Source organism: Aythya ferina (genome assembly GCF_964211825.1).
Source record: "Aythya ferina genome assembly, chromosome: Z".
NCBI lineage: Eukaryota > Metazoa > Chordata > Aves > Anseriformes > Anatidae > Aythya > Aythya ferina.
Window position 1 is genome coordinate 29,062,169 of NC_140299.1, and position 18,721 is coordinate 29,080,889.

At 36.3% G+C, this 18,721-nt stretch overlaps 1 protein-coding gene across 3 annotated transcripts in view; it reads right to left on the reverse strand.

Moving 5' to 3' along the window:
• Positions 1-18,721, reverse strand: part of LOC311427834 (histone-arginine methyltransferase CARM1-like) — a gene marked incomplete at its 3' end in the record, with an annotated part of 69,250 nt that overhangs the window by 16,392 nt on the left and 34,137 nt on the right. For all 3 annotated transcript variants that reach the window (XM_084505419.1, XM_084505417.1, XM_084505418.1), the window contains exons 5-6: positions 13,203-13,313; positions 1,576-1,753 (exon numbers count right to left, since the gene is read on the reverse strand). In XM_084505419.1, the coding sequence (XP_084361545.1) occupies positions 1,576-1,753; positions 13,203-13,313 (289 nt within the window). The remainder of the gene's footprint in view (positions 1-1,575; positions 1,754-13,202; positions 13,314-18,721) is intronic.

An 18,721-nucleotide genomic window follows, 5' to 3' on the forward strand; every position in this document is an offset into this window, starting at 1 on the left:
AGTTAAATCCTGATCTATCTTTTTGCAAGAATTCATTTTTATTGGGAACTCAAACTCAAATGGCTCAGAAAACCACAGGAACTATTTTCCATTATTTTCAGTGGACAGTGATTCAGACCAACTAGCAGCTTTAATAGAAGCCCTTGTATTCTACACTGTATTCTAATCATCTTGTAGCTTCTATAAATGTGGTTGTTTTGAATTACATTTGAACATACTTCATCAGCTGTTTGTTTACCTGGTACAAAACATGATGAATACCTGAAGGGGAGGACAAGTAAAGGATGGTAGGGAAAAAGAAACAGCTTTTCTGTATTCAGTACATACAGGAAGAGACCACAGGAATTCAAATAAAGAACAACACCCACTCACAAAAAAAGATGTGCATTTTAAAACTGGTCATAGGGAGAAAATTAACAAGTTTGCAGATGAAAATGTAGGATAGAAAGTTTACAAACTTAACTGTTTGGAATAACTAAGTATTTGCAACTTAAACAAAATGTCAGGATTTCAGCTCACTTCTTAGACAATCATTAAGTTTAATAATCACTATGTAAGGTGATTCATTCCCACTGTGCAAGAGAGTAACCAGGAAGTTTGTAAAATATGGAAATCATATTCATTCACTCATATTTTTAGCTGAAAATTAGATGCCTACAGATCAATTTTCAGAAGCCTCTTTGGAAACTGAGTCCTAACAATGTATGCAGGAGACTTCAAATCAGTGGCTGACTTTTGAAAAATACTACCTGAATGTGATTTGCAAGTTTGAAACAAGCAAAACCAGTAGCTTTCTGCCTTGATGTACAGATTCACTCCATACTTCACAAATTTCTGATCTAATAATTTTACTTGAGAAAGAAGTCTTTTAAAGAGAGACTTCATAGTTCATTTTCAGCAATTCACACAGATTTCTCATTCAGCAAATGGATGCCCAGATTCATCTCACAAAGAAGATTCGCAAGAGGCCCAGGAACTCATAGATTCCCTTCAAAACTCCTCCAAACACAGGAGAAATGAAATAAAGAGTACCAAATGCTCTGAATCTCTGATATGTCTCTGAAAAGGTAAGATTTGAGCATGAGAATTAAGGTATCTGGGAGAAGCCCAGTGAAAGGATTTCAAAACAATTTGAATTTCAGTTTTCCCAAGCAAAATATAATTTTCCACTAAAAAGCTCATCCTATTTGACCATTCTGCTCTCATCCACATTCTTCTGTGTGGCATATGAGGTTATTGTGCCATCATCTATTGTTATATGTTGCAACAAAGATGCAATCATACAATATACAACATCATGTTAAGATTAAAACACAGGAAGAACTTGGCAATGCAACACCAACATACTCAAAAACTATTTCCACTGTGAAACAGCAAGAAGTCACAGCATAGTACAATAGCTGCATCATTATGTTTATTCCCTTGGTCTGTCTAGATGTTGGTGCTAGAGTATACCATAGTATAATACCAAACTATCAATATCCAGGACTAATAATGCAGGTCTTTGATTTCTCTTTCAGAAGCTTTTTATTTTCCTTTCTATATGCAGTGGGGTAACTGTGATGGCACACTCACCATTTGACTTCAGCCATTTCTTAGAATGGAGGTAACTTTCCAACATCCTTTCATTGAACAGCAAATAACCCATTGGTTCAGAAATTACCACATCAACGCTCTCAGGCAGGGAGATCTCCTCAATTTTCCCTGTCAGGATTGTGATCTTGTCAGAAAGGTTGTTACTTCTCACCAACAGCTAAAGAAAAAACAAAAAACAAAAAACACACAGAAAGTGTTGACTCTTTTTACTAACAGACTTCATATCAGAGATTTTTAATTAACATGAAAACCCCTACAGTGTAAAACAGCTACTTAAACCTGATAATCAGATTAAAACATAAAAGTAGACATTTTTCCTTGCTGCACCAAAATTTCCAAAGATTGGGGCTCACTGGAGCAAACTCAAAGAAACATATCATGCAGGATCAGAAAGCATCATTACAAGAAAAGTCACATAAGAAATAATTGTAATTAAAATCTACAAGAATAAGAGAATTACCAGGAATAATAATAATAAAAAGTGGGTATTTTATGACAATCAGAAGATTGCAAAGAAAGCATTTTCTGACTTCTCCAAGTTGTTAAAGACAAATAAATAAAAAAAAGCAACCACAACTGTTCATGAATAAGTTATTCAGTTATGAAAGAAGAAGAAACTCTATAGCTGAAAAGTTTGAGGTGAGTCATTTCTAAACATAAGTGGAACATAGCTTTACATTTGCATAAATGCATTCAAATAGCTAGTAGTTACAACCAGTGTACTGGAGACTTACTCACTTCTATTTGCATAGTGAACCTCAGAGCAAAACATTTAATGAACAGGAGAGATGGACCTCAAATTTCATGTTCAATATAGCAAGTTATTAAAGAAAAGAATACCTTTTCAAACTCTCTATACATCTACACATCGACGTATATCCTACCTAGCTGTGCTGTAATCAGACATACAGAGAAGTAGCTAAACCTGTCAAGTTCAAATTACGAGTAGAATCTGGTTTTGGGGGGGAACAAATGTATACAGAATCACTTACTTTGCACTAATCTACTCTAACAGAGGGAGGTGTCTACGAAGAGACTCTTTAAAATGAAATACCCTTTGCAACAGCACAATAGGAACATAGAAACATTAAGGTTGAAAAAGACCTCCAAGATCATCTGGTCCAACCATGCCTCTACCACCAATATTACCTCTCTAAACCATGTCCCTAAGCACCACATCCAACTTTTCCTTAAACACCCCCATGGACAGTGACTCCACCACTTTCCTGAGCAACACATTCCAATGCCTAGCTATTGATTCATACTGATGTCCAGAGATACCAGGAAAACCAAGCATACACAATTCAGTAAATACTAGAAATCATTTCCTCACAGATGTGCATGCATTGGTATAACTATAACATCAGTACAAGTGCATAATTACTTCAGCAAACCTTTTCCAACACAGTCTGGGCCCTAGGTAACGGCTATGAAACTTATAACTCATTTTAACTAGGGAAAGAAAGACTAATACTGTTATTAGGTACTAAGGGCTACTAAGATGATTAAAGGACTGGAGCACCTGTTCTACGAGGACAGGCTGAGAGAACTGGGCCTGTCTAGACTGGAAAAGCGAAGACTGAGGGAAGACCTCATCAATGCATATACATGTAAATATCTGAAGGGAAGTTGTCAAGGGGATGGGGCTGGACCCTTTTCTGCTGTGACCAGTGACAGGACAAGATGCAATGGGCACAAACTGAAGCACAGGAGGTTCTGGTTGAATATGAGAGGGCACTCCTTACTGTGTGGGTGACAGAGCACTGGAACAGGTTGTCCAGGGAGGTTCTGGAGTCTCCTCTGGAGACGTTTAAAACCTGCCTGGATGCCATCCTGCACAGTGTGCATCTTGCTTGATCCTGCTTGGCAGGGTGATTGGACTAGATGATCTTCAGAGGTCCCTTCCAACCTTGGTCATTCTGTGATTCTGTGATTAGCTAAACCAATCATTTTAATGAATAATAAAGTTAATTATGTTCAGCCAAAACACAACACTATATACATGATAATGTGGTAATTAAACTATTGAATAACCCCCCAAAAAAATCCTACACTGACACACTAACAATTAGGCACATTACACTGCTTCTTCTTTTAGTCCCAAGTGTTTTTGTAACCATTCCTTAGAACAGGCTGACAAAAAAATATATTTATTTTAAAATTCTTTAGACTGAAGACTATGCCAGAAAACATGCAATGTGATTTCATTTTGGAAATGTAATTACCTTTTTACTCACAGGTGAATTCTTCATCTAAGAACAGCTTGGCAGCAGCATGGATGAATAAAGGAAAGAAGCCTAAATCATTTCAGACCATCATAGACTGTCATAGATACCTCACAGTTGGCTAGAGGGCAGCAGAATATTGCAATACCTCTCATATGTGGTGGAGATACTTAAGTTGTGAAAATTCTTACTTTTACTGGAAATAAGGCAGAGAGACAAGTAGAATAGAAAAGGCTTTTCATTGCTATTCCATGTTATTATTATTATTATACAACTTAAAAAAAAATCGCCACTGTTTATTTGTTTTCCTACCCTCGTATACAGCAAAGACAAACAAAATACCAAGAAATATTGTCAGTACTAATTCTGTCCTTCAGAGTGGAGCTACATCTTGGGAAAGCTAAAGCTCTCTGTGCATTCAGTCTTCCAAAGCTTAACAGAAGCAAAAATTGCATTATTTACAATGAGTTTAAATGCTGTAGGAAGGTTTTGCCTAGAGAGTCTCAGGGAACAGAAACCTCTTCTTGTCACAGAACATTCTTCTCCATGTCCTACCAAACATGCTCTGACAGTGCTCTGAAGAAGCAAAGCAATCCTGCATCTGACAAATCCTAGTCTGTGTACCTTGACTTTCAGGATGCCAGTGAATACAAGTTTAAGTATTCTTTACAAGTGTATCCAAGAGAGACTAGAAAGCTAGTTTTTCATTGTTTCCAACATTTGTTGCATTTAATTACTATTTTTTTTTGGTTTAAAAAACAGATTATTTTTCTGAAACTGGAATTTATCATGCATTGATGAACTATGAGTAGTAGCTCATTATCACAGAAACAGAAGCAAAAATCAATTAATTGGCATTAAGTAGTTCAGAGCTACAGTTTGCCACAAATATCTCTTTTTCCACATGATGAAGATTCTACAGAGGTTATTATAAATAATTTAAAACAGATATACAACAGAAGCGCATTATAGGGAAAGTACAGAAAACAGTGTTAATTTCTAATCCCACACACTATTAGTCCAAATCAGATTAAACAAATAAAAGGCTACAATGAGCAGCTATAAACTAATGCTTTGTTCTAGCAACTCCGACCTTGTTTGAACTGACCTTACTTTTCACAGAATTATTAATATTATATTAACACAATCTCTGCAGCACCTTCATGAATTGAAAGTTTTAAACATGAAAAGTTATTTCTGCCATCACCAGTATGACTTGCTCAGGCAGGAATATCAGCTATGCCTTTTAAACACATCTATCTTTCATCTCTTATACTGAACCCCATAGCACATATCTCCGCAGAAAGGAATCATAGAATCATAGAATATCCTGAGTCGGAAGGGACCCAAAAGGATCATTGAGTCCAACTCCTGGCACCACACAGGTCTACCCAAAAATTCAGACCATGTGACTAAGTGCACAGTCCAAATGCTACTTAAATTCAGACAGGCTTGGTGAAGTGACTACTTCGCTGGGGAGCCTGTTTAAGTGTGCGACAACCCTCTTGCTGAAGAACCTCTTCCTGATGTCTAGCCTAAACTTCCCCTGCCTCAGCTTGACACCATTCCCCAGCGTCCTATCACTGGTGACTAAAGAGAATAGACCGGTGACTGCCCCTCCACTCCCTTTTGTGAGAAAGCTGTGATGAGGTCTCCCCTCAGTTTCCTCTTTTCCAGGCTAAACAGGCCAAGTGACCTCAGGCACTCCTCATATGTCTTCCCCTCTAGGCCCTTCATCTTCATTGCCTTCCTCTGGACACTCCCCAACAGTTTAATGTCCTTTTTGTACTGTGGTGCCCAGAACTGCACACAGTACTCGAGGTGAGGCCGCACAGCGCAGAGCAGAGCCGGACAATCACCTCCCTCGACCAACTAGCAATGCCGTGCTTGATGCACCCCGGGATACAGTTGGCCCTCCTGACTGCTGGGCACACCGCTGGCTCATATTCAACCTGTTGTCAACCATAACCCCCAGATCCCTCTCTGCAGGGCTGCTCTCCAGCATCTTGTCACCCAGTCTGTATGTAAAGCCAGGGTTGCCCCGTCCCAGGTGCAGGACCCAGCACTTGTCTTTGTTAAACTTCATGCAGTTGGTGATCGCCCAGCTCTCCATCCCCTCCAGGTCTCTCTGCAAGGCCTTTCCACCCTCAAAAGAGCCCACAACTTCTCCAAGTTTGGTGTCATCAGCAAATTTGCTCAGAACACCTTCTAGTCCTACATCCAAATCGTTTATAAAAACATTGAAGAAGACTGGCCCTAAAATGGAGCCTTGAGGGACTCCACTGGTGACCATCTGCCAGCCAGATGTGGCCCCATTAACCACAACCCTTTGAGCCCTGCCTGTCAGCCAATTGCTCATCCATCATATGATGTTTTTGTTTAGTTGTATGCTGGACATTTTGTCCAGTAGGATCCTATGGGAAACTGTGTCAAAAGCTTTGCTGAAGTCCAAAAAGACCACAACTGGTTTCCCTTGATCAACTAGATGGGTGATTTTATCATAAAAGGAAATCAAATTTGTTAGGCAAGACCTACCCCTTGTGAACCCATGTTGGCTGGGACCAATGACAGCATTGTCCCCCAGGTGCGCTTCAATAACTTCAAGGATTATCTTCTCCATAATTTTACCAGGCACTGACGTGAGACTGACAGGCCAGTAATTGCTGGCGTCTTCTTTCTTGCCCTTCTTGAAAATTGGTACAACATTTGCCAGCTTCCAGTCTACTGGGACCTCTCCAGATTCCCAAGATCTTTGAAAAATAGTTGAGAGAGGACCTGCGGTGATGTCAGCCATCTCTCTAGGTACCCTGGGATGAATCCCATGTAACTCATGAACTTGTATAGATCCAGATGGAGCAGCAAATTCCGCACACGTTCAGGGTCAGTTGGGAGTTTATCATTCCCACCATCGTGGTCCTCCAGCTCAGGGCACCCTGAGTCCTGAAGTCCATCATCAGTGTTTAAGATGGAGGCAAAGAAGGCATTAAACGTCTTTGCTTTGCCTATGTAATTGTGTGTGAGGAGACCTTCCCCACCTTCCCCATCAAGTAGCGGACCTATGTTTTCTTTGGTCTTCCTTTTTCTGTTCACACATATGAAAAAAAAACAACACTTTTTTATTGTCTTCCACAGACCTGGCCAGCTTCAACTCTAATTGGGCTTTAGCCACATGAATTTTCTCCCTACAAATGCGAACAGTGTCCCTGTATTCCTTCCATGTCGTCTGACCCTCCTTCCAGGAGTTGTACATTTTCTTTTTTCTCCAGTAGAAGATCCCTGGTCATCAAGGCCGGCCTTCTGCCCCACCTGCTTGCCTTCCAGTATTTTGGAATTGCCTGATCTTGTGCTTCTAGGAGGCAGTGCTTAAAGACTGACCAGCACTGATGGGTGCCAATGCCCTCAAAAGCAGTCTCCCGGGGTACCTTGCTAGCTAGTTCCCTGAGCAGCCTGAGGTCTGCTTTCCCAATACCCAGGGTTGAAGTTTTGGTGGCAGTTTTCCTTCTGTCACCAAAAATTTTAAACTCAACCATGTTATGGGCACTATAACCAAGATGGCTGCCAATTGCCACATCCCCCACAAGACCCTCTCTGTTCTCCAGCAACAGATCTAGGAAAGCACCTTTTCCTAGTTGGCTCTCTTGGCACCAGCACCAAGAAGTTATCATCTAGGTGCTTCAGGAACCTCCTGGACTTGCTCGTGTCAGCCCTGTGGTAATCCCAGGATATGGGAGTACTCATTAACAGCAGGCTTAATGTGAGCCAGCAGTGTGCCCTGATAGCCAGGAGGGCAAACCACATTTTCAGGTGTATTAAACACAGCATGGTCAGCCAGTCAAAAGAGGTGATTCTCCTGCTGTATTTAGCATTGGTGCAGCCTTACTTCAAATGTTGTGTGCAGTGCGGACCTCTGCAACACAAAAAGGATGTTAAGTTGCTTGAAAGCATTAAAAAAAAAAAAAAAAAAAAAAAAAAAAAGGCAAAAAAAGCTGTGCTGGATGTATGTGCTGAGCAGAGACTGAGGGCACTTGGATTGTCTTGTTTGAAGAAAAGGAGGCTGAGAGAGCCTCATTGCTCTCTGCACAAATAAAACTTAGAAATTTCTTCATGGAACAAAAATAAAACTCTGAAAACAACAACAAAAGTCTGACTTCCAAAGGAGCCCCAAAGACAGCAAACAGATCAAAGCATTTCACACAGATATAAAAGCTGATCTGTGCGTGTGCTGCTGTATGAACTCCGCCAAAACAGTAAATAACATAGCAGCATCCTTAATACTGAAACACAAGTAGTCAAATGGCTACTTATCTAATGGTGCAGCTACATACTGTCTAGGGATGCTTAAGAACTACATATTTGAAAATACTGTTGTAATTAATATAATAATAATAATATATAATATAAATACTAATATAATATAAATACTAATAATATTAAATAATAATATATAATATAAAAATATAAATATATAATATAAAATATTGTTGTAATTAAATTTTTTATTGAATGCTGATGAATATAGAGAAAACAGAGTAACTTCTCTGTAAATAGAAGACTCTGAGAAGGACTAAATTTTTTGAGAACATACATGTTAAAAACATGTCTTTGTGTGACACTTCAAAAAACCCAGACAGAAAAATAGAGTTAATTTGATATACACATTCTCTGTGCATTTTTTCAAGAGTTAACTGTAAGACTGACAGATGGCTCACCCAAAATCCTAACCAAAAGTGTGGCAGAGGCTTTAATTGGCTGTGATCATCAGCTGTCATAGACAAGAGCACAGTTAGTCAGCTGCAAAAGAAATTTGACAATTTGTAGAGTTAGTCTATCAGGAACTATTCTAGTACTCTCTGCCTGCTCAGATTTTGCACCTTAGCAGCAGCTGCACTTATCTAAGCATGCAAGTCAGTTCTCTGACCTCTCTTAACAGAGGCAAAAGGAGTAATTACATAATTATATAAGAACTTAAAATATAAGGTCTATATCTTAAAGTTTATCTGAACTGCCAAGTCTATTAAATATTGAGGAAATCTAAGAGTGTCTAAACAAGATGTTTGTTCTCCGTGAATTCCAAAGAATACAAACTTTGTGTTCTGTGATGGAGAAGCCTTCTTATGAAGCTTTGTACTTCCATCACATTGTTTCTGAAGACTATCTCACCAGATTCTCAGCAGCAATTGCTGAGTTTATTTGAAATGGCTAACATTTATATATATGTATATATATATATAAATATATATACATATATATAAACATACATATATATTTATATATGCATTCAGCTGGACAGCTGAAATACATCTTCCTTGACAGAGAAACTGCTATGCTCTCATTTTTTTACAAAGTTGCCCCTTGCAACAGCAGCATCTAGCCAGTGTTTTCTTTTCCTCTTTTCAATGTATATCATCACCATACTATATAAAATCCATCATACAGCATCTGGCATACCAGATAAGATAGCAGGCACCTTACCACATAATTAAATGCAATTAAAGCCTACTAATTTAAAAACAAACAAACAAACAAAACAAACAAACAAAACAAACAAACAAAACAAAAAACACAGAAACAGGTGCAGTTTGTTTGTTTGTTCCACAGAAGACAGCATGGTGCATACAAATATCACCTAAACACTACACAGCAAACAGGTGCAAACATTGTGGTGACTGATACAGAATCTTTGCAAAAGTAGCTGTCCTAAGAGCATGTTAAAATGCCTGTTCAAACTCCTGTATATGTCTTATATGCAGCCTGAATCCACACATAAATGGGCTTTCTCACAGGAGTTGTTGTTCAGTCTGCTCAAGGCTAATTATCTTTAATTAAATCTATTCCCTTGTGTTTGGCTATTTCAACACAATAAATGGCAGTCTTATATATTGCTATGCACAATTTATGTCCTATATCATGGCAGACTGACAAGCATTTCTGGGGCATTTGTAGGGTTATTACTAGAGATTCAATCATACCATATGACTGAATATGCATACATACTCAGCGTTTGTCAGGCTGCGCCAGCACTGCTGCAGCTAGTTCTGGTCTTCACAATTCAAAAAACATGTTGATGGGCTGGAGAGGATCCAAAAGAGGGCCATGAAGATGATCAAATGGTTCAAGAACCTGCCTTGTAAGGAATGACTGAAGGAGTTAGGTCTTTTTGCCCTGAAGAAGTCCCCAGCAGAATACGAATATGTATTCCAGTATGTATTCTAGAGCAGCTACAGAGAGGATGGAGGCTCACTCTTCACAAGGAGCCATATGGAGAAGACAAGAACCAATGAGTGCAAGTTGCACTGGGACAAGTTTTATCTCAATATAAGAAATACTTCTTTATGCTGACAGTAATCAATCAATTATGGGAAGAACCTCCCCAGAGATGTGGTAGAATACCTGTCACTGGAGGATTATATATACATACAAACATAGCAGAGACTCATGTCTGTTTAGCTTTTCTGAACACCATAATGACACCATGGTACAACACAGAAATACAAACGTATTGACTTGCAAACCAATGAATTGCAAACCAATGACTGTTGCAGACATGAAGTATTTTTTATTGAATATCTAAAACAAATGAGTGACTAAGCACAGCCGGTATGTTTCCCAATAGAGCAGCTGCTATAATTTTTCCTATTAACATAATTTTCAAATGTTCTGCCACGGCACATCTGTTCACTGTACAGTTTTCAACACTGTCATTTTTTTTTTTTTTTTAATATCATTCTTTCAAAATAAACCTCTAACCATAAAGAGGAATCTATGTAATACCAACAACTTTCTCAGTAAGTAGTACTACAACATTAATTTTTACTGCTCAAGTATAATTTCACTTCAGTCAGTAGTTCATTGTACTGGAATACTTGCTTTGTACTAAAACATAAAAAAATGAAAAAGACTCATTAATCTCATATTCAGATTGCTATATTGTATATATCTGAAACAGATGTTAAATACGATAAGTCCGTACAGAAATGAGAGAATAAATCGATGGAAAGTAACATTCATTTTATAATCCAGATACTTGATAAACCATACTAATGAAATCCCATTGTGGAAGATGAGGAAATGACAAATAGTATACTGAATATGCAGTATAGGAATTTAACTGACTGATCCAGCTAAGCATCCTTTTTTGAAAAAAATAAATAAATTCTTAAAATATGCTATGTGTTAATAGGTCATCTGATCTGCAATACAATTCATAAGAGTGAACAAGTTTTCATAAGAAATGATGACCACGGAAATCTATTATACTTCTTATGAAAACTGAATCCCATTTGGGGAAGTAGAAGGAGAAGAAAATAACCAAAAAGCTATGAATTGTCAAACTAAAAATAACACTTTAGCCAGTAGTCCCAAGGATCTACAGCTATATACGGTTCTTCACATCTCTATCAATCCTAGTTTTTATCATTTTAGCATTTTATCCACCCCAGAAGAAAAGCAATTCAGTTCCCAAAGCCAATGGTTTCATGCTGTTTCTCTGTCAAGAAGTTGCCATATATTTTACTCACATTTATATTGCAATATAGTTACATACTTGATTTGATAGACTACAGATGCAACATGTACCCTATCACAACTAGTGATTTTGCTCACTTCTGACTTGGGCCAAGTTTTGAGTGAACAAAGACTCAATGAGTGAGCCAATACCCACTACCTGCTAGGATAAGCAAGTTGTCTTTTGCTATTTTTATTATGTTTTTGTAAAACCTGTGTCTATTATGAAACAAAGATACTGGACAACATTGCATCTATTTACAAAATCCTACATGAACTAAGAACCACTCTTCACCATTCCCTCTGATAGACACCTTCCATATATTAACCTTTGCTTAGTGTTGTCAATCAACAGCAAAAAAAAATCCTTTTAATTAGGTAGATTTTTCTAATTATCCAAATTATACTAAAACCCAGAAATCTTCTTTTAGTACTTAGCAGATAAGTCAGGCTAGTGCTCCCTAACCAATTCCGAAAGTAACAAACACATAATAATAAAGCCTTTTGTCAGCAGCAATATAAATAAGATAGAAGTAGGAAATGACCATATGAAATTTCTCAGGTGAATTCTATATATAATAGTATATACACATATCTTAGAAATAGAAAAGAGATAGTTGTGTTACAATATTTTATTCAGTATATGAATTAATGAAAAATGTATATGGGGAGATTATTAAGAGTTTTGTATTTGAGATGGAATGAAAAATACATATAATTTATAAATTTCTGCCTGGAGAGAAATAAAAATGCCTAGTATCCACATTTTCTTCCTTAAAATCTAAACAGATTATCTCAATTCCAATAACAGTGCATTTCCTTTACAGTATTACAATTAACAATCGGTCTTCACTAGCCTTTACCATGAGGCTGGGTTGCTGAAGGAGCGTAAGGGAGGAAGTTCCACTGAACTACTGCATACTCTTTGTGTGGGCTTTGAAGAACTATTGACTCCCAATCCTGCTTATGGACATTTAGAATCTAGGTCAGCAAAGCAAAAAGAACAATGGACATCTGGATACTGCAACTTTTTTCTAGGTGTGGGATGAAAATTCGTTCACTTCTCTACTTTTCACCCTCTTTTACATTAAAGCTATTGTAAAAACTCAGATGGAGGTGATCAGCGTTAACAAAATTTGTAACAATAATGCTCTCACTCTCCCCACGCATTCTGATGTTCACCTAAACAAGCAGAGACAGCGAGAAAAGACATGGAGATTTTTGCTGTTGCTGCTATTTAGAATTAGCACCTTATAGGTACCGGACTTTTCCTAAGGCATTTAGTTTTCTATACCATTTTCAGTGCTTAACTTACTTTGACTGATATTATAATACTTTGTAAAAGCAATGCCTGAAAAATATCTTTTAAAACTGAATACACTCTACAGACATGCCTTTTGTAAACATAAAAACATGTTTTTTCATAAGAAGGGTGAATGAGTAAAAGGGTAATACTTATCAGGAAACTCAGTTAACTACCTGATCACATGGATGTTCAAGAGACCCAGGAAAAAACACCCTGATATTTTTGCACAGAACCCTTAAAAACAACATCTGTTTTTTTGTTGTTGTTGATTTTTTTTGTTCTTTGTTTCTTTGTTTTGCTTTGATTTTTGCTTCTGAAAGTAAAAACTTAATCACAGTTAGAACAATGAACACAAGTTTTTCACAAAACCAGTGATGCTATGTTTTACAGACCTGATATAATATTCAGGTCACCTTCAAAAATTACCATCCAAGATGTGATGCCACTAAGATCTGATTTATTAGAAAAATCAAAATCAAATTTTTGACATTAGCCTTTTAGAGACAGAGTACTAGATCTCTAACGTTTTCACACTATACCATTCTATCACTTGCCTCAAATAAAGCACTTACCTCTGAATATTTTGTCACTGAATTGGCGTCAACTGCATAGACTTTTCTAGCTCCAGCCTGCACTGCAAAAAATGAAAGGATTCCTAATCCAGAGCCAACATCTAGGACCACCTTGAAAACAAAAGGCACACCGAAAGAAATAAAGTATTTAAAATTCACTTTCTGACACCTCTTTTAAGTAACAACATTTTTGTTTGAATTTGACATGAAAAAATGATATAAAAATTATGAATTCGACATGAAAAAGTCAAAAAAAAAATAGTTTATAAAGAATCTGAATACCCTTGATCTGCAACAGCAAATTACATTCTAGCAGCAACAACATATTTTTAAGAGACCATAGGCTATTTTCAAGTGTAACTACATGCGTATATTTGGATGAAATAGGTTTTTCTATTAAACTTTCCTTGGGAGGACAACTTGAATACTGAGCCTAAGCCAACTACAGGGAGGGAGGGATGACATGACAGTAATTATTACTGAATACAGAACTATGTATTTTCAAATGAAAAATCATTCCATGATGTGGAAGTATTTTGAATAAAACTGAATTATATATCTTTGTTCTTATTATAAATAAGAACAATTATATATATCAATTATATACTTGTTCTGCTTACTGGATTTTTTCCCATATTGCTTATTCAATTACTTTGATTTTTACATCTATTTCACATCTCTGGAATGATAATGGAAAAAGAAAATGGGCCATCAGACTGAAAAAAGGATTCCAAATGTAGTTACAAGATGTCCACTGGAGAGTAATGAACCTATATGCAGGTCAAATTATATCCACTGTTGGATGGCCCTTGGGCACACGTTGAAGTGCTACGTGTTGTGACCTGTCCAAATTCATACACTTGTACTACTTTTCTCAGGAAGCCAGCTACAGAAGAGCTGATGGAAGATGAAGATGTCTGTGGCATCCCTGGGGAGTGGGAGGATTTGCAAGAATCTTCTGTCTAATGCACTTCTAGAAATGAGGAAGAAGAAGGTAGAGTATCTCCTCACTTTACGTATTTAAGAGGATGACTGTTAAGATTAAATGAACTATATAATCATGACTAGATTGATCATTCAAATCTCAGCAAGATGTTTCAACTATCATACACTTGTGCTGTATGTTAGATTACATTTATTTTTTGTTTATTTTAAATTTAGTCATTACTGGACAGATAGCTACAGCATTCAACAAAAGCCCTCACTCCTAAGAAAGTTAGGAAGAAGTAAGCTGTTGATTTCTTTATTTGCTCTCCAGGTAACTGACAGATCTCCCTTGTATTTCTCCAATACTCATCCAAACTGTTTTTTTTTTTTTTTTTTTTTTTAACTACTTTCTCTCAAAACAAAGGTTTCAAACCTAGGCACCAGAGAAAGAATTTCCACTGTTGATTCTTCATAATGAAATTTCAGACATCCCTATTTCATGCTATACATGCATGAGTTTATTGTAGAGGAAGTTGCATGAAAAATGCACATAACTAGGTCATAGTGACCAGCTATATATTTATGATTTTCTTTTTTTTTTGTCTACTTCTATTAATTTAGATATCTTATTGTCTTATAAATATACTGTATGCCTTCTCTGGATGAATGTATATTGTCCTGTGAGTATTTTATGTATTGTGAGTGTTTCTTTACTAGATAACTTTCTCAGAAAAGCTTTCACAAATGACTCATCCTAGTTATGCAAACTTCATAAAGATATAAAGATAGTCTCAAATTTCAAAAGTCCTGGTCTCAAAAGTCCTGACTTTTCAACCTCTGTTAGTTTTCAGTAATGATTTCCAGGTCTTTGTTGTAGTTCTTGAGAATTCTTCATTCTAAACGAATGAAAAAATTAGTTAAGACTGATCATGCCATCTTGGCAAAACTAATAACCTTTGAAAAGTTCCATAAGTTCACTAAATCTTTCTTCATTGTATACTGAAAATTTTCTGTAATTACTTTGTGAGTATGTAAAAATTGTGTGGAGGTTTGAAAACTTTTTAAGCTACATATAATATTTTTCACCATGTGTCCTGACTCTTTCATCCCTCTACTTCTTTCATCCTGTAATTCAGAGTTTGGTTTATCTGCTCAAGATGGAGCAAAAATGCATAAAAACTCTGAAACTCTGTAAATGTTTTGAGAATAAAGGGAAAAAAAAAAAAAAAGAAAAAGAAAGAGAAATATGAAGATGTCATGTTGATTGCTACAGAAATGCCTTAAAGTTTTCAAAAATTCAAATGTCTGGAGACTGCGTCTGAAAAAAAAAAAAGATTCCTCTTTGGATAACCAAAAATATATAGAGGTGCTGTACTGCATTTTCCTTCTTCTTGTGCAACTGCAAATCATACAGCAATTAAAATCACCTTTTTAATTATTTATTTATTTGCATTCTATATAGAATTATATACAGAAAATATCACATGGGGTCAAAGTAGAGCGGAAATTGTTTTAATTCACGCAGATTAAAGTTGAGTTTACTTTACTAAACTTTACTACTTTACTTTACTTACTTTACTAAACTTTACTACTTTACTTACTAAAGCAAGATTTTTGTCAGAACAAAGCCAAGTTGCTGTTCTTCAAATAATAAAATAAATCTTTGATGGAGATTAGGTGAATGATACCTGGATCCTGTTAACATTAATGACAACAGAAATTCTTGCTGAAAACCTGTTTCATGTTAAGCATCAGAAAAAAGTTTTGTTATATCTGTCCTGCCAGGACTATTCTGTTGGGTTAAGATCCCCCCTTTTTTAACTGTAATTACTGTTATTTTTTACTGATATTTTGATGTGTATACATCAAAGATATGGATCATTTAGAGTATAGAATATATAGAAAGATGAAAGAGGTGAAAAGTATTGAACAATATTTTTTTTGTCTACCTGAAGGCCTTTAATAAAAACACGATTATGTTCTTTGTTTTGTTCGAAATCCTTCAAACTTTTTTATGATGTATGACTTAGCCTTCACTTTATTATTTTAGCAACTTGAATTGTCCTAAATAAATTCAGTCTTTTGTAATTACAAAGCTTCTTATTTAAAATGCATGGACTACTTAATTATTTATTTGGATGATCTTTTTCTTCTTTGTTCTTTTCTGATTTTTGAAGATTAAATCCTGGGCCAAGCTCTCCTTCTACTTTGGCTTCAGGCAGAACACAGTCCTATATGTTCAGCCTTTAAGATTCTGAAAAGCTTGTCATCATCCTCCTGTGGATTCACTTCATGAAGACCTGTTTTTTGTTTGTTTGCTTGTTTTTCCTTGAGGAAGAGTAAATAACATGCCTGTAATTCTTAGTTGCTGGAGGAATTCCAGCAACTTCCCTTATCTTTTAATTCCTAATTATACTAGGGTCTTTCCTTTCAATTAATTAGAAAGGCATTTTTACATCTGAAAGTGTCCTCTGGCTTAGGATTTAACATCTGTGTCTTCCACAGTCCACTTCATGCTTTCAGTGAAAATTTTTAATATTTTTCTAGAATGTTTTCTTTTAGAGACTGAACTGGTTGCTCACAGAGTGTGGAATCTCTATTCTCAGATCCATTCAAAATGTGACTAGACAGATCGCAAGCACTACATTTGTATTAAAGACCTCCAGGGGTCCTTTCCAAACCAAAGTACTGCAATCCAATGATGCTATACCACACCTTACTCCCCAACTGGCATTGCTGCAATCATTGCCATGTCCTACAGAAAGCCTTCCTTGCTTCACATAGGAAGAGCATTCTACCACCATACAGAAGAGAAGGCTCTGGGGTGACTTCACTGCAAACTTTCAGTACTTGAAGGGGACGTAAAAAAAGATGGAGAGATAAAGGGTGACTCTTTGCTCAAACAGCATGAAGGGTAATGGCTTTAAACTAAAAGAGGGAAGATTTAGATTAAAGGTTAGGAGGAAATACTTCATTCACTCAGAGGGTGGTGGCATTGGAACAGTTTGCCCAGAGAAGCTGTGGATGCCCCATCCCTTGTATTCAAGACCAGGTTGGATGAACGTTGAGCAATCTGATCTAGTGCGTGATGTCCCTGGCCATGGCAGGGGGGTTGGAACTAGATGATCTTTGAGGTCCCTTCCAACCCGAGCCATTCTATAATTCTAAGATTCTAATTCTATGATTCTAAGATCAGAGCTGTAAGAGCAATCAAGATGAAATACTGTGAAATTCAATATGTTGTACTAACATACACATTTCTGAAAAGTAAAATTTTAAGATAGGTAAGAATTTTAAGATAGGTGGCTGGGGCATGATAGTGTCATTCACATTTAAAGTAAAGGTTACCGATAGATTGTATGTGTTTCGGTATTTACTTTGAAATCTGAATGCAGCTAATTCAGTATTACCAGAAATTGTAATCAGGAATAGAGGATACCTTACCCTCCTGAACACAGTTCAGTACTGCTCCTCTTTGCCTACACAGATGAATAACATGCCAAATGTGAATTTAATGGGAATTACTCACATGTGGTAATAGGCTTGCATACTTAAGTACTTGCATAATTGAAGCCCTGAAAAGGACTTTTGCAAAAAAGGGGTGAGGAGTTGAAGAAGGAAGACTGTAAGAAGGCAAGCATATAAAACTAAAAGCAAAAATGTCATATATCTACAATTACATTTATTATTCAAAATTACTATATATCAGCAAGATTATATGAAGAAAATATTCCTTTTTAACAAACAACAAACAAAGAAACAAATAAAAATACACACACACACACACAAAACAAAATATGTGCCTTTCCATAATCTGAATGGTTAATTTCTGTGATCCTTCCTCCAGGATCACTAAAGATATTCTGATTCAAGTTGCTTTGCTTTTAAGTAAACTATTTGTAAAAAGATTATGAAGAAAAAAAATAATACATGTAAAAAGGCTCTGAAATTTAGACTTGTTTTAGAAGAAATACAGATGTGTCAGCTTGTACTCAGTTTGAAACAGCTTTACATGCTGCTACTGTATTTAGTTGAAAGCCTTTTTTCATTTTAACTAAGTAAAACACCTTAATTTACCTCTTCTGGCAATACAACTATTCAAAATCCAAGTTTTACTTTTAAAAATAGTGAAAGTTCTAAAAAGTTTCCTTCAAAGGGTAAACATGAAGAGTATATATCAGTAAGGACTACAATATTAATATGCAGTATCCAACCTTAGATTCATTATATTCTGAATGAACTGTCCTTATTCCTTTAAGATACAATATACATAATCAACACAAGTTCTGTCCCAGTTGGTTCCATAGTGCCTTACCTCTGAGACACAGTATGTTTAAATTTATCACCAAGAACCCTCTCAATGGGTCAAGCACAACTCATATTACCTGTTGCATTTTCTCATAAAGATAATTTTTAGAAAAAATAAAGTCTGGAGTAAGGAAAATATATCTTATCAACAGATAACTTTTGACTACAAGCAAAAATGTCAATGTAATATACCATCTGAGAATCTAGGGAAGAAGGCAAAAAGAAAAAGAATAAAAAAAAAAAAAAATACACCGAGGGAATGCAGAGTAGGCAGGAAACAGTAA